General features: G+C 59.5%; 5 protein-coding genes across 5 annotated transcripts; 2 read left to right on the top strand and 3 right to left on the bottom strand.

Moving 5' to 3' along the window:
• Nucleotides 1-606: 606 nt before the first annotated feature.
• Nucleotides 607-1646, bottom strand: DCS_03213 (uncharacterized protein; the record flags this gene model as incomplete). Its single annotated transcript, XM_040800537.1, has 2 exons — nucleotides 607-1377; nucleotides 1599-1646. The coding sequence occupies 2 exons, from the start codon at nucleotides 1644-1646 to the stop codon at nucleotides 607-609; spliced, it is 819 nt and encodes a 272-aa protein (XP_040661420.1).
• A 486-nt stretch (nucleotides 1647-2132) lies between these two features.
• Nucleotides 2133-3774, top strand: DCS_03212 (uncharacterized protein; the record flags this gene model as incomplete). Its single annotated transcript, XM_040800536.1, has 2 exons — nucleotides 2133-2385; nucleotides 2444-3774. The coding sequence occupies 2 exons, from the start codon at nucleotides 2133-2135 to the stop codon at nucleotides 3772-3774; spliced, it is 1584 nt and encodes a 527-aa protein (XP_040661419.1).
• Nucleotides 3775-4405: 631 nt separating this feature from the next.
• Nucleotides 4406-7904, top strand: DCS_03211 (uncharacterized protein; the record flags this gene model as incomplete). Its single annotated transcript, XM_040800535.1, has 6 exons — nucleotides 4406-4910; nucleotides 4976-5814; nucleotides 5909-6422; nucleotides 6481-7177; nucleotides 7708-7742; nucleotides 7804-7904. 6 exons carry the CDS (start codon nucleotides 4406-4408, stop codon nucleotides 7902-7904), a joined length of 2691 nt encoding a protein of 896 aa, XP_040661418.1.
• Nucleotides 7905-8309: 405 nt separating this feature from the next.
• On the bottom strand, nucleotides 8310-10570 carry DCS_03210 (uncharacterized protein; the record flags this gene model as incomplete). The annotated part of the gene is made up of 10 exons (XM_040800534.1): nucleotides 8310-8417; nucleotides 8468-8476; nucleotides 8557-8567; nucleotides 8641-8823; nucleotides 8903-9349; nucleotides 9397-9463; nucleotides 9563-9576; nucleotides 9630-9815; nucleotides 9892-10341; nucleotides 10405-10570. The coding sequence occupies 10 exons, from the start codon at nucleotides 10568-10570 to the stop codon at nucleotides 8310-8312; spliced, it is 1641 nt and encodes a 546-aa protein (XP_040661417.1).
• A 1021-nt stretch (nucleotides 10571-11591) lies between these two features.
• On the bottom strand, nucleotides 11592-12043 carry DCS_03209 (uncharacterized protein; the record flags this gene model as incomplete). The annotated part of the gene is made up of 2 exons (XM_040800533.1): nucleotides 11592-11842; nucleotides 11995-12043. The coding sequence occupies 2 exons, from the start codon at nucleotides 12041-12043 to the stop codon at nucleotides 11592-11594; spliced, it is 300 nt and encodes a 99-aa protein (XP_040661416.1).
• Between the last annotated feature and the right edge of the window lie 1059 nt (nucleotides 12044-13102).

Genomic DNA, 13102 nt, shown 5'->3' with positions numbered 1-13102 from the left:
GATGGATGACGCCCATGCCTTGAGCAACCATTCTTCCACCGACTGTCGACGACGCACAAAGAACAATAAAATTAACGGGAAAAAACCATCATGACAACGACAACCCAACATCCTGCATCGACGAGTGTCCCTCATCGTCCCTCACCTCTCCAAAAGTCACGCTGGCTGGCACGCAGGCGTCGTCAAGGCCCGCTGTCGACGTCGACTTGAAAACACAACAGTACATGATGCGTGGCTGGTTTGATCCTGGCCTTCACCGTCATCATTTTCGTCGTCACCTGCATCGGGGACGCTTCTTCATTTCTTGGTCATCATGCCACGCCGTCATGCCCTCGTTCGACTTCTCGACGTCGAGAGAACTCGCCGGCGTGGACGCACGACGGGATTGATTGTCTGCCTCTGCTCCAGGCCGTCCCTACCTTGGAAAGGCAGGCCAAGGGTGACCGGCTGCTCTACGGTGCCCGTCTTGCGGCATCACGCCGGAGCTTGCTCGACTGTCTGCTCTGCGGCGGCATGTTCCGAGTGCGCTACGGAGACGATGCGGCCCCGGAGCATTCTCGCCCGCTGGCCGTTTTGGTCGCTCGTCATTGTCGTCATTGCTATTCTTCAGACTCGACCGTTCTGACCGTTCTGACCGTTCCGACCCTCGTCTTCCACCTCGCCGCGAACCTTTTTCAAAAAGTTGTCCGCCAGCCTTTCGAGCACATCAATGTGGACGGCGTAGTTGAGCATCGTCGCGCTCCCCTCCGTCCGGTTCCCGTGGATGAGAACCTTGTCGATGTCGGCGTACGGGTCGCGATCCGACGGCCCCGTCACGACGGGCCCGTTGAACATGAACGAGGCCCCCGTCGCCGTATTGTCCGTCACGGTCCGGCACGTCTCCCGATGCGGCTTCGCGAGCGCCGCGGATGCCAAGCCGGACGCGTACCTGCTTTCCAGTCGATCCAGCTGCTCCTTGACCTTTTGCGAGAGCGACGTGTTGAGGAGGCCGATGAGCACGACCAGGTCGTCCTTTCGACGGCCGAGGTATCCCATCGACTTCTCAATCTCACCCACCTCCTTGCCGCCTTTGATCAGCTGATGGGCCATCTGCTTCACCCGGCCCCGTCCCTGGTCGAGCTGCCTCAGGCACTTGTCGAGCGCAAAGGCGACGACGCCAATCTCCTGCACCGCCTCCACCACCTCCTTCTTCGTTCGTATCGTCGGCTCTTCACATGAGCTCCTGACGATCGTCTTGGCCATCTCGAGCTCCTTTCTGTATCCCCGGAGCCGCTCGGGGAGCTCCTTGGCGTCCCGTATGGCATCGTGCACCTTGGATACGATCAGGATCGTCGCGTCCAGCCCGGCGATGACGGCGCCAAAGATTTCCAGTCCCGACTACCGTCCTCCTTGTCAGCATTGGCTGCTCTGCTCCTTTGGAGTTGCGCAAGGAGACGACGGAAAATCACCATTGTGCACTTGTTCGACCTGTCGATGCCAGGCAGCTATGGGATGGCTTGCGACGGAGGGGGACGACGGCAGACGACGTCCGCAGCGGCATTGTTATACTCTGGTAACAGAACGCCACGGAGCAGGAATTCATGACAGCCACCATGGACCATGGGCGATGACGCGTCGCCGCCGCCGTCGAGCTGGCTGCGAGGCATTGTCCGTGGACGGTGCCGCCACTACTGGTCATCACGTCGTCGATGGATTCAGCCGCTCTGCATTCGAGTGTGCTTGAGCCTCGTGACGACGAGTCGCGGCGTGTGAAAATACCGCATACGCCGCCATCCCTGCGAGTCGGTCCTTCATTACTTTCCCCCTGTTGGACCTGTTCTGCAAGCCATCCAACGACGGTGACGGGTCGGCATATGGCCGCCCAATGACGGCGTGCCAACGTCAGCTCCCAAGCCTAGCCTCTCAGGGGTGTCGTCAAGGTATCTGTACGTTTCGCTACATGCCTCTCCGTCGTCCTGCCCGACGAGCCCTCGGCAGCACTCGAGAGGCGCCGAGCATAAGCAGCAGGAGATGCCGGCGCGCCGGCATTGGATTCTACAAACTTCCCGACATGACCCATCGATTATACATCCGCAGCCCGTGACGCCGTGACGCTCCTACCCGGCCGTCAAGTTGTCGACGGCCAGTCAACGATGAGCGTGCACCCTCCGACAAAGGCAAACATAAATAGCGATGTCATAGAGTTGAGCCACAACTCGGCATCCGGAAATGCGAGCCTCGTCAACATCGGCCGGCTCATTGTGAAGCTCGGCCTCGGCGGTGGCGATGTAGACGAGGATGCCGGTGGCGAGCTCGACGGGTTGAGGTACCTCGAGGCCATCTTTCGCAAGCTCGGTGCGCATGCAAACCCACCAGAGTCCGACCATGTAGACCAGAGACTTGCCGGTTTGATGCTCCACCTACAGTCATCGCCTGATACGTGGCATCCTGACCGAGAATACAGAATTTCTCAGAGAAATGTCCGTCACTTCCACGCCAGCGCCCTCTCCTGCGCATGAGAGCGCGTTGCCCACTGACTCGACGGTCCACGACGCTCTGCTCTGCCGCTCGAAGCCCAGCTTCTGGGACCTGTCGTTTCCTCGTCTCCGTCCGTTCGGCAGCGACATGCTGCGGAGCGTGAGCCGTTACCCCGACGGACAGGTGGGCAAGGTTGTCGACTCGCTGAGCCTCCAAGATCAAGATAAGCTTCTTTCGTGGGCGAAGCACGCATCATCCCAGCTTCTATGGATAGATGGATGCTTGGGCACGGGGCCGTCCGATTGGACGACGGACTTGTCGCTCGAAATCATCGGCACGGCTGCCTTTGCCAACTCTCACCTTGCCACGGATGAAATGGCCATCGTCCACCATTTCTGCAGCGAAACTGCTGACGGCCGCCCGGGGCAGCCCGATGTTGCCATCCAGGATTTGATCCGTCAACTAATCGACAGCCACGCCCACAACTTCACGCAGGATGCATGCCAGAGGTGCCGCCTCAACAGCGTCCGGTTCCAAGAGGCATCCGGTTGCTTCGACGGCCTGTGGGATCTGTTCACCACGTGCGTCTTTGTTTCGAGGATCAGCACACTCGTGGTTGTCATCGACAACATTGACGCTCTTTTCGCGGCGTCGAACCGGCCCGGTGACGGTAACGCGCCTTTCCGCCAGCTCGTCGACGGATTGCTGAGGCTCAGCCGTACGGATGTCGTCTTGATCAAAATAGTCGTCACATCGAGGATGCCGCAAGCATCGCGTCACTTCACCGCCGCCGCTCGGGCACCGCATCGGCACGTCTGCCTCCGAATCCCGAAACCTCCTCACCGGAAGCGGCCGCCAACAAGATCACGCAGGAAGTTCCGCGCGCTCATCGAGGCATTGCCGTGGAACGACGAAGAACGAGCCGCGGGGGAGCGGCTCGATGGACGTGTCCGCGGCACGACCTTTACCGGCTTCGAGGAGGAGTACGCCACGGACGTCAGCTTTCCGGTCGAGGACGACTTGTACGACCTCGACTCGGACCACGATGACGATGGCTGCCTCGGCATCGAACGGGCAGCCGGCCCCTGTCGATCCGCTGCCAGCATGGCCGGTGGGCACCTGGAATGCCGCATCGGCCGAGGGGACACGACCCTGTTTGTGCAGGGCGACGAGATGGATGAGGCGTGCTCGCTCACGTACAGCGACCTGAGCTCGATGCAAGCAGATACGACGCAAGCGAGGCCATCCACCGACGCCCAAGAAAACAGGGATTACTTTGCAGGCCTGCTCTTGGACTCTGACGACGAAGGCGTTTGATGTTTCTACTCCCACTGACCGTCTCGGACGCCAAAGACGATCGGAGGAAGATGTCTCCGAGGATGGTGTTTAGGAAGCAGTTTCTATCGCTTTGTTGGCATGCCAGCGCCGACGATAAGCACGCGCATCCGACAGCATGTAACCGTCATGTACAGATACCTCGATTTCACTTCGGCAACACCCGTTGCAGCAGATCCTCGCCAGGGCCCCCTCGCGACCATGCTTGCTTCGCACAAGTATGCATGGAACTAAAATCTGACCACTTTCAGGGCCCTGCTCAGCTTCGTACACTAGCAGCTCTCGCGGCGCCCTCTATTCAGCTCTCTCCAGCCGCAACTGCCGCCCTGGTATCCTTCCGAGCGCTCGTTTGCTGATGAGCCGGCGAGCTTGCGTAACGCTCAATGCCGCTCGACATAAATAAACATTACATCGGCAATTCGAGCATGAAGCAAGATTTTTGGAGGCATTCGTCAATAGCAAGCACGGCTCAGTCCCTCGTCGTGCCAGGATGGGCTAGCATCCGAAACCAGGATCTGGTGTCGAGAGCTCGAATCTCCGGCCGCTGCTGTCACGGATCTGCCATTTACCCAGCAAGTGCCGAACGCCACTAGACAATGTCGATTGAGGAATAATGGCACCGCAATCAGAGATCGATTCACACTGCGAGCCGGAGATGGTGACTGAACCCGGAGATTCGGACGGCGGTACGGAGGATCAACGGCTTCCACTCACGGACGACGACGTCGAAACGCGCCCAGAAGATCAGCCGAAGACTGCCACATGCAAAACTGGGACCCTCGATGCAGTCTCAAACCCAAGCTTCATGGGTGAACTTCCGTTTGCCTCGCATAACTCGCCCCAAATAGGCGGCAAGGGTCGCCCACAGGAACGACCAACACTACTACCTCCAGGCTGGCGGGAGTCGCTGCTCGAAGGAATCCAAGGCCCGAGTGTTGCTAAGCTTGCAGCTCTAGTCAACTACGTTGACCACCTGGAGGGCATGGTTACGCGTCAACAGCGCGTAATCAACAGAGAGCATGCCGTCCGGCCGATCATGCCGCAAGTGAGACGTAGGTCAAGCCGCGGTGCCACCACCTCCGACAGCGACACCAGCTCTTCGAGCGGTGACGACGAGAGTAAGTCCAAGCGTACGCCGAAAAAGAAAAGACGCTTCCGGACGTCATCGCTCACGCCTCGTCAGAGGAAGCCGCGGTCTATCGAGAAGTCAAGATCTGTCGCAACGGTCATCACGGTGACAATCTCTACCTCGAAGATGAGGGTAGCGACTCGTTCCTCAAGCAGTTTGCCTCGGATGGGCCGCGGCACGCCCCCATCACGTACAGGCGCGTCTTCAGCAAGACCGGGTCCCCCTTGCGAACGGTGCTAAAGATTCACTCGCCGGTTCTCATCGAGGCGCTGAAGGAGACCATCGCCGTGTCGAGGTCCGAATCCTACCAGAGACTCTTTTCCCGCAAAGTCAACCTTCGGAAGCCGTTCATCATGCTCTTCCAGAATCGAAGGAGGCTGATGCAGGCGGCGGACCAAGCCGAGGGGGAAAAGGCCATTCACCTTCGACTGCTTCTCAAATTTCTCCAAGAGGAGATGGCCGCGACGTGGACGAAGCTGGACGAGATCGAGGAGGGAAAGTGCCGTCGCATATCGTTTGAAGATTCTTGGCTGCTCTACCCTCCCGGGACGACCGTGTACGTGCGGGACGCTGGCCTGTGGAGGGCGTACAAGGTGGACGACGTTTGGGTCAACCACCTCCCCATCCCGGGCCTGCTGCACATGCGAAGTTACTACCTCTGTCTCGACGACAGCGCCTCTAGGCTCGAGCCCGTCGAGGCAGTGCAGTACATGACTCCCTTTTCGGGCGAGCGCTTCGTCTCGGACTTTGGCCTGATTCCGGAATCGCACGTGGAAGGGCGCCGCGAGATGGACGACTTTCTCGAAGCCAGGGGCCGCACCTTTTGGGGCTTTCACGGAGAGCCGGCGTATCGACAGTACGTCGGCGCGGCGTGGCCTACGACGCGACCATCGGTGAGTCCCGCCCCGCGCGGCGCCCCCCCCCCCCCCCCCCATGCACCGACGCACACGCGGAGACACTTGGTAACGTCGGTGCGATTCGCGGCAGGACTACGTCAGGGTCATCATAGACTACGTCACCGCCAGCAGGTACCCGGCGGAGAGCACGGATGACTACAGCGACTCGGACGACGAGGAGTACTGCAGCTGCTCCGCGTGCGTGAGGAAGTATGCGCGGCTCACGTCGTCGTACCCGGAAGACGCGCTGGGCGAGTCCAACATCTGCATGAAGGATCGATGGTCACGCTCCAACCAGACGGACGAGCCGAGCGGGCAAGGGACGCGGCAGAGCCCGCTGATGTTCAGTCCCTGCCGGGTCTGGGCCTTTTCGCTGAAGCACAAGTCGTGGAAGCACGTCGAGCTCGACAACCTCGAGCCCATCGCCGTCACCGTCGACCCCTTCTCGAGGCTCGTCATCGAGGACAACTACAAGGAGGTGATTGAATCGATGGTGGACGCCTACCTCAGCAACGCGCAATTTTACGACATCATCAAGGGCAAGGGACGCGGCTTGATCGTGCTGCTCCACGGCGGGCCGGGAACGGGCAAGACGCTGACGGCCGGTAAGGTGCCCCGTGATCAGGGAAGAGCGCGGGCGAGGGTGTCGCTGACGGCGGGCAGAGTGCGTGGCGGAGAAGAAGATGCGACCCCTCTACATGGTGACGTGCGGCGACCTCGGAACGGACCCCGACAAGCTCGAGATGCGGCTCCAGGAGACGTTCATCCACGCCGTGCACTGGAAGGCGATCCTCCTCCTCGACGAAGCCGACGTGTTCCTGCAGGAGCGCGACCTCTACGACCTCAAGCGCAACGCCCTCGTCTCCGTCTTCCTCCGGCACATTGAGTACTACGACGGCCTGCTGTTCCTGACGACGAACCGGCCGGGCCAGATCGACGAAGCGTTCCACTCGCGCATCCACATCACGCTCGGCCTGCCGGACCTCGACTTTGAGCGGCAGAAACAGGTGTGGCTCATCTTTGTCCGCAACCTACGGCTCGACGAAAACGACGAGGCGAACCGGGCGAAGAAGGTGGAGCTGCTCAAGTTTGTGCAGCAGCAGCTGGAGTCGAAGCTCCGGGAGATCAAGGGCTTCCACATGAACGGGCGGCAGATCCGAAACTGCATCCGCGCGGCGGCGGCCATTGCCAACCGCAAGGGCCGCAGCCTGCAGAAGGAGGACATTGTTGCCGTCGTGGACCTCGGCATGCAGTTTCGCGTCTACATGACGCGGGTGAACCGCATGAGCCAGGACGAGCGGGCCATGGCGCTCGGCTTGCGGTTGCAGCACGAGATGGAGGACCAGGACGCCGCGTCGCGGTAGGTAGATGGGCGGCGGCGGCGGCGGCGGGTTGCCAGAGGCAGGCAGCAGGGCGAAGCGAGCGACGGCACGGACGTTGTCGGGCCAGCGTCGTGACGGTTGTGTCGACATGCTATGGACGTCCAACTTTGCACCAACAGGAGTTTTCGTCACGTCTTGCGCCGTGCAGAGAAAGTCGACGGCATGTCGTGGGCTAGGTTGGTATGACGCCGGGCAGTTTGGCGCCCCGTATTAGCCGCACGCCTAGGCGCTACGCGTAAAGCTCAAGCAGTTGTTGTGAACTGGGCTACCTTGCCCGCCGTGAGTAACCGTGACTGCTGCGCACTGTGGCTGCTGTACCCACGGTGACTGCTGTGTCTACGGTGACTGCTGCAGCTACTATAACTGTCGCGACTTTAGCAATTGCCATGCTAGCAGTGATTGATACAACGGCTGTAACTGCTGTGAGTGCCATGACTAAGCATAGCTGTAATTGCGTGACTTGTGGCTGCCGCGACTGCTATAACTGCTATGACTGCTATGACTGCAGTGGCTGCTGTGGCTGCGACAAGTACTGTTACTGCTGTAAGCATAATAGCTGTAATTGCGTGACTAGTGACTGCCGTGACCACTACAACTGCTATAGCTGCTGTGGCTCCTGTGGCTGCCATGCGTGCTCCAACTGCCGTGGCTGCTATATCTGCCGTGAGCACCACCATGTCTGCTACAACTATTGCAACTACATAATATATGCCACCACTGCCCGTTTCTGCTGGCACCAAGCCAATCTGCTGGCGCATATTCTCCAGACAAAATACCGTGCCCAACCCAAAATGCAAATGGCGAGAAAGCAGTCATGTTACGCTCGCTTCGCCGACCGGGGCCAGTTGCCGTCTGCCCAAACCGAAATGCAAATGGCGACAAAGCAGTCATGTTACGCTCGCTCCGCCGACCGGGGCCTGTTGCCGTCTGCCCAAACCGAAATGCAAATGGCGAGAAAGCAGTCATGTTACGCTCGCTTCGCCGACCGGGGCCAGTTGCCGTCTGCCCAAACCGAAATGCAAATGGCGACAAAGCAGTCATGTTACGCTCGCTTCGCCGACATGGCCTGTTGCTGTTAGTACGCATGGTCGCGCCTGTTCCGAACGCCGCTCAAGCGGCACCCTTGGATTTGCGCGAAATCTCACGCATTCTGTTGCGCATCGAGTCCCACGGCGCCCACTGCCACGGGTATTGGGCTTCGTTGAGGGCATCTTCGACCTGGCGTAGTCGTTAGCAACCTGCCGCCTGCGAGGATTCGATGCGCTTACCCGTTGGAACTGCAGAGCGTTCGGTCCTTAATTAGCATCCCGCCATGGCCGTCTCTTGACGGTTCGTCGAGCACGGGAAGCAAACCTACCTCTTCTTGGCCTGGTGCTTGTTAGCGTCCCGTTCCCAACGAGGCAGCTCGCGGCAAGCCGGCGGCGACGAAGGGTCTACTCACTACGACCACCACCGAACTTCGTATGCCACTGGTCCCAGTCCAAGGCTCCGGTCCACTCGATGTTGTATTTCGCCTGCTTGCCGTGTTCCATCACCTCGGTGCCGAGCCAATCCGGAAATACGTTGTACTGGGTGTTGACCATTTTCATGCCAGACGCGGCATGGGTGACGCGAAAGGTGATGCCTGGAAGACCACGGTTAGTTGGAAGGACGGCGACGAACGGACGGCTTGCTCGGAGGCGGCAGGACATGGCGCGACGTACCGCCGATGGAGAAATCGTCGTCGGCGGCCGGCGACTGCACGATCTTGAAGGTTCGAAGGGCCAGAAGGTCAGGCTTGTCGGTCCCAAAAACGAGGGGTACCTTGACATCGACGCGAACGGTTTTGCCCATGCTGGGGGCGTCGAAGAGGGGGACAAGTTGATCCATGTCCCCATCGTGGATGAAGGCTTTGTCGCCAAAGTAGGCATAAATCTTGCTGTCCGTCCCCGCCGTGGGCCAGTTTTGAATCGTCGCATCGATTGTCATGTTGGTGAACTGGTGCCAATTCCTACCCACCACGGCGGATTCGACTTTCGGCTTGCAGTCCATGCCCGAATCGGTTCCATCGCAGTCGATGCGATACTTGGAGCTCAGTTCCTCGATTGCCTTTTCGAGCTTGGCATCTCGTATCAGGTGTTCCCAGCGTGGCGATCCAGTATGTTTGACGTCTGGCCATGAGTCATTGCGGAAAGTGTCGGAGCTGATTGCTACTTACCAGACATGTACTTGTCGTGCTTCTCCAGCCATGTTCTCTCGCGACCGTCTGCCTCGGATTGTCTTTCCTGCTGCGTGATTATTTCCGGCCCCTGCGTCTCCGCCCCGCATCAGCGAATTATTGCGTGAAAGAAGTCGGCTCGGTCATCTGCCGGAGGCAAACGTACCAAGTCCTCATCCACTAATAGTGCCGTCAGCCTCCATGGCCGCAAAGGGGTGGGAGCTCCTACTTACTGCGTTTGCTGTCAAATGTTTGCTGCCAGCTGTCCCAATTTAACTCTCCCGACCACTCGACGTTGTATTTTGCCTGCTTGCCATTTTCTTCCCTATAGGAACCGAGCAACCCTCCTGGGAAAAACTCGTATTGGTTGTTCACCAAGGGCATGCGAGAGCTCGCATGAATGGCCTTCAACTTGATGCCTGGCAGACAAGTGTTAGAAGGAGGCTTTCGGTCAAGAATCGGGAGTGCATGTTTTCCACGTTAGCCTTGACATACTATGGATTTTGAACCAATCGTTTTGAGCCGGGGATTGCACGATCTTCAAGCGTTTCAGGTCGGCGAGTTGAATGTACTTTGTGCCGAACACCTGGGCCAACGGTATATCAACAGTCTCGGTGGCGCCCATTTGTGGGTTTGAGAAGATGGGAGTAAGCTGCTTTAAATCCTCATCATGGACGATGTCTTTGTCGCCAAAGTAAGCATAAATGGTACTCGAAGTTCCGGCAAAATACATGAGCAAGAGTTCGACGGTAACGGTTAGGTTGTAAATCTGATGCAAATGTCTGCCGTTTGGTGTTTCCAGCCGTGGCTTGCAGGTCATGGTGGTGCTTTCCTTCTCTCCGACGCAGCCCATGCCGTACGTGTTGGCCAGTTGTCCGAGAGCCGAGTCAACCTGGCCCTCGTTTAGATAGTCTCGCCAGCGAGGCCTTGCGTACAGACGCAAGCCTGGAGCGGCAAGTCAGCACCAAACATGGTCTTGCGGCGCACGTCCGACCCTGGGCCACTTACGATCCATGGCGTCATTGTAATCATGCTGCACCTTTTCCGATTGCCTGTCGGCGGCTTTCTGCAATTCCTCTGGCGTCGGTGCGTTTGCCTCTCGTCTTGCGTGCCGAGGCGACAGCGCCGCACTCGAGCAGACGAAGAATGCGAGAACGAGACTGCCCAGCTGCATGTTGAGTTGCCGTCTGCGGGTACGATGGCGGCGGACGAGGAGGATTGCTTGGCGAGGCTGGACCCTTTGCCACGGGGTCGACAGGGGCATGCGCCGGGATTTATCATCTCTCCATCTTCGCCTCGCCGCCGACGGCCCGGCGGATGGTTCTTGATCTCATTATTCATGCATGAAACTTCATCCTGCCGGGCTCGACGCTAAGGTCGGGCGGAGGGAGTGCTGGCTGATTGCATGAAGGACGGCGGGTGACGAGCGGATCTATGGACGAGTGTCGTTGCAAATCCTTTCAACCGGTGCCAAGTAATTAATTAGGCCTCAGGCACTCCGTGCTCGCGAATGTACGCGTACGGACGAGCACGGCATAATACTTGTATTACCTACAGGTGCAGTATTTGTGCAGCGTGCTCTGTCGACCGAAGCACGGGGCACGTGCAATGACGGAGGAGCGGCGCCGAGCACTCCGCGGTCCGGTGGGTACAAGCATTATTACCCGGCACTCCGTAGGGTGTAGCTGCGGTAGTAATGATAGTACGGAGTAATAATTGTAATAATAGTAATAATCGTAGTAATCGTAATAATCGTAATAATAGTAATTATGCTCGTACGGAGTACTTGCATACCCCGACCAACTTCGAGCACGACCAAGTAATTACTTACTACACTTGGGTACAGTACGGTACTTGCAGGTACTTATGCCTACCCGCACGGGGGGCTCCGCACTCACCAGGCTTCATGTACAGTACGTGTACCTGCATGTAAGTACTTGCTCCGTACTGTAGATGAAGGTTGACCCAAGTTCTCCGTGCCTTTCATCGCTCCACGCCACGGAGCACCGACTCTCTCCATCCCGTCGCAGACTTGCTTGCGTGCAGTGGCAGCCAACGCCAGCACGCGAGTAAGCGGGCTCAAGGAGGAGGGGGGGGGGGGGGGGGGTGTCTCAAACGCTCGGCGGTGTGGGCGTGCTCAGGCACCTGTCCCGAGCAAGTGCAGCAGCCGTGCAACCAAGCGATCTGCACGGTAATTACGGCGGGGCATGGTTCGCCGGACGATTCAGCTTTGGCAGCGCCAGCAGCGCCAGCAGCGCCAGCAGCGCCAGCAGCGCCAGCAGCGCCAGCAGCGCCAGCAGCGCCAGCAGCGCCAGCAGCGCCAGCAGCGCCAGCAGCGCCAGCAGCGCCAGCAGCGCCAGCAGCGCCAGCAGCGCCAGCAGCGCCAGCAGCGCCAGCAGCGCCAGCAGCGCCAGCAGCGCCAGCAGCACCAGCTGCACCAGCTGCACTAGCAGCACCAGTAGCACCAGAAAACGCTACCACGACATCCAACCCCGCCACCGCAACAACCACCACCACAACCCCCTGTAATTACTGCATGGCACCACCACCCGCAGGCTGCTGGCGGGTTCACGACTCGGCGCTCGAAATAGGCCACACACATCGTCGCCCGCCCAGCGCGGCTCGTCACCACCGCCGTTTCGGACATGGAAAAAAAATGCACTCCCGCGTCCAACATGGCCATCCAGACGGGGCGACGCAATTTCATGCCGGCCGACGCAGGCAACGCAGGTGATTCCGACGCACCCCTCGCCGCATGCTCCTCGAAGCACCTGGCCGCACCGTGCGCCTGCAACGACGAAGCCGCTCGATCGCCGTGCCACCTCGACCGCCGCGCCACCTCGACCGCCGCGCCACCTCGACCGCCGCGCCACCTCGACCGCCGCGCCACCTCGACCGCCGCGCCACCTCGACCGCCGTGCCACCTCGACGGGCCTCGCCGTCGTCCACGGCCGGCCGGGCGCAGGTACCGGGCGGCATGAGCGGCGCAGGCTGACCTAGCTGTAGGTGACTGCATCGCCTCGATGCCAAATGCACGGCGCAAGCGGGCAGCAAGTACGCAAGCCAGTGCGCGCAGATGCGCCGACGCATGACGTGATACCCACCAGGTGGCGGTGCCGAGCATGGCATGCGGAGGAGTCGCAGACTAGTCCGAATTGGTGAGGGTAGACGATAATGCTGCGGCTGAGACGCATCGGCGCTGGCTAGTCCGGGTTAGTAAGGGTAGACGATAATGCTGCTGATGAGCCGCGTCGGTGCAGGCTAGTCCGGGTGAGTGAGGGTACTGCACAGTACGGAGTACCTGGACCATGATGCTGCTGATGAGCCGCATCGGCGCAGGCTACAGTAGTCCGGGTGAGCAATGGTAGACCATACGTAATGCTGCGGAGGGGCCGCATCGGTGCAGGCGGCTAGGATTCAAGGGTGCTCCTTGCTACAGGTAGGATGGGGCGCGGCGCCATGGAAGGCAGTTCGACCGAGTGCAGCTGAGAATAACCACTCGGCTTGTGCTTCGGTGCGGGTACAGTACTGTACTCGCGGCACGCAGCTCCACACAGTCAAGCATGAGTTGGCACTTACGTAAGAGCACCTACCCCCTGTACCGCGCAGGCGAGCATGCTGTAAGTATTACCGCACTGTACTGTACTTGCGTACTTGCAGCGCGCGCACCTACCTGTAAGTAAGCAAATACAGTACCTGGCTGCAC

Source organism: Drechmeria coniospora, chromosome 01 (genome assembly GCF_001625195.1).
Source record: "Drechmeria coniospora strain ARSEF 6962 chromosome 01, whole genome shotgun sequence".
Taxonomy (NCBI): Eukaryota; Fungi; Ascomycota; class Sordariomycetes; order Hypocreales; family Ophiocordycipitaceae; genus Drechmeria; species Drechmeria coniospora.
The sequence above is the reverse complement of the archived record's forward strand: the minus strand, read 5'-3'. Positions and strand labels throughout refer to the sequence as shown.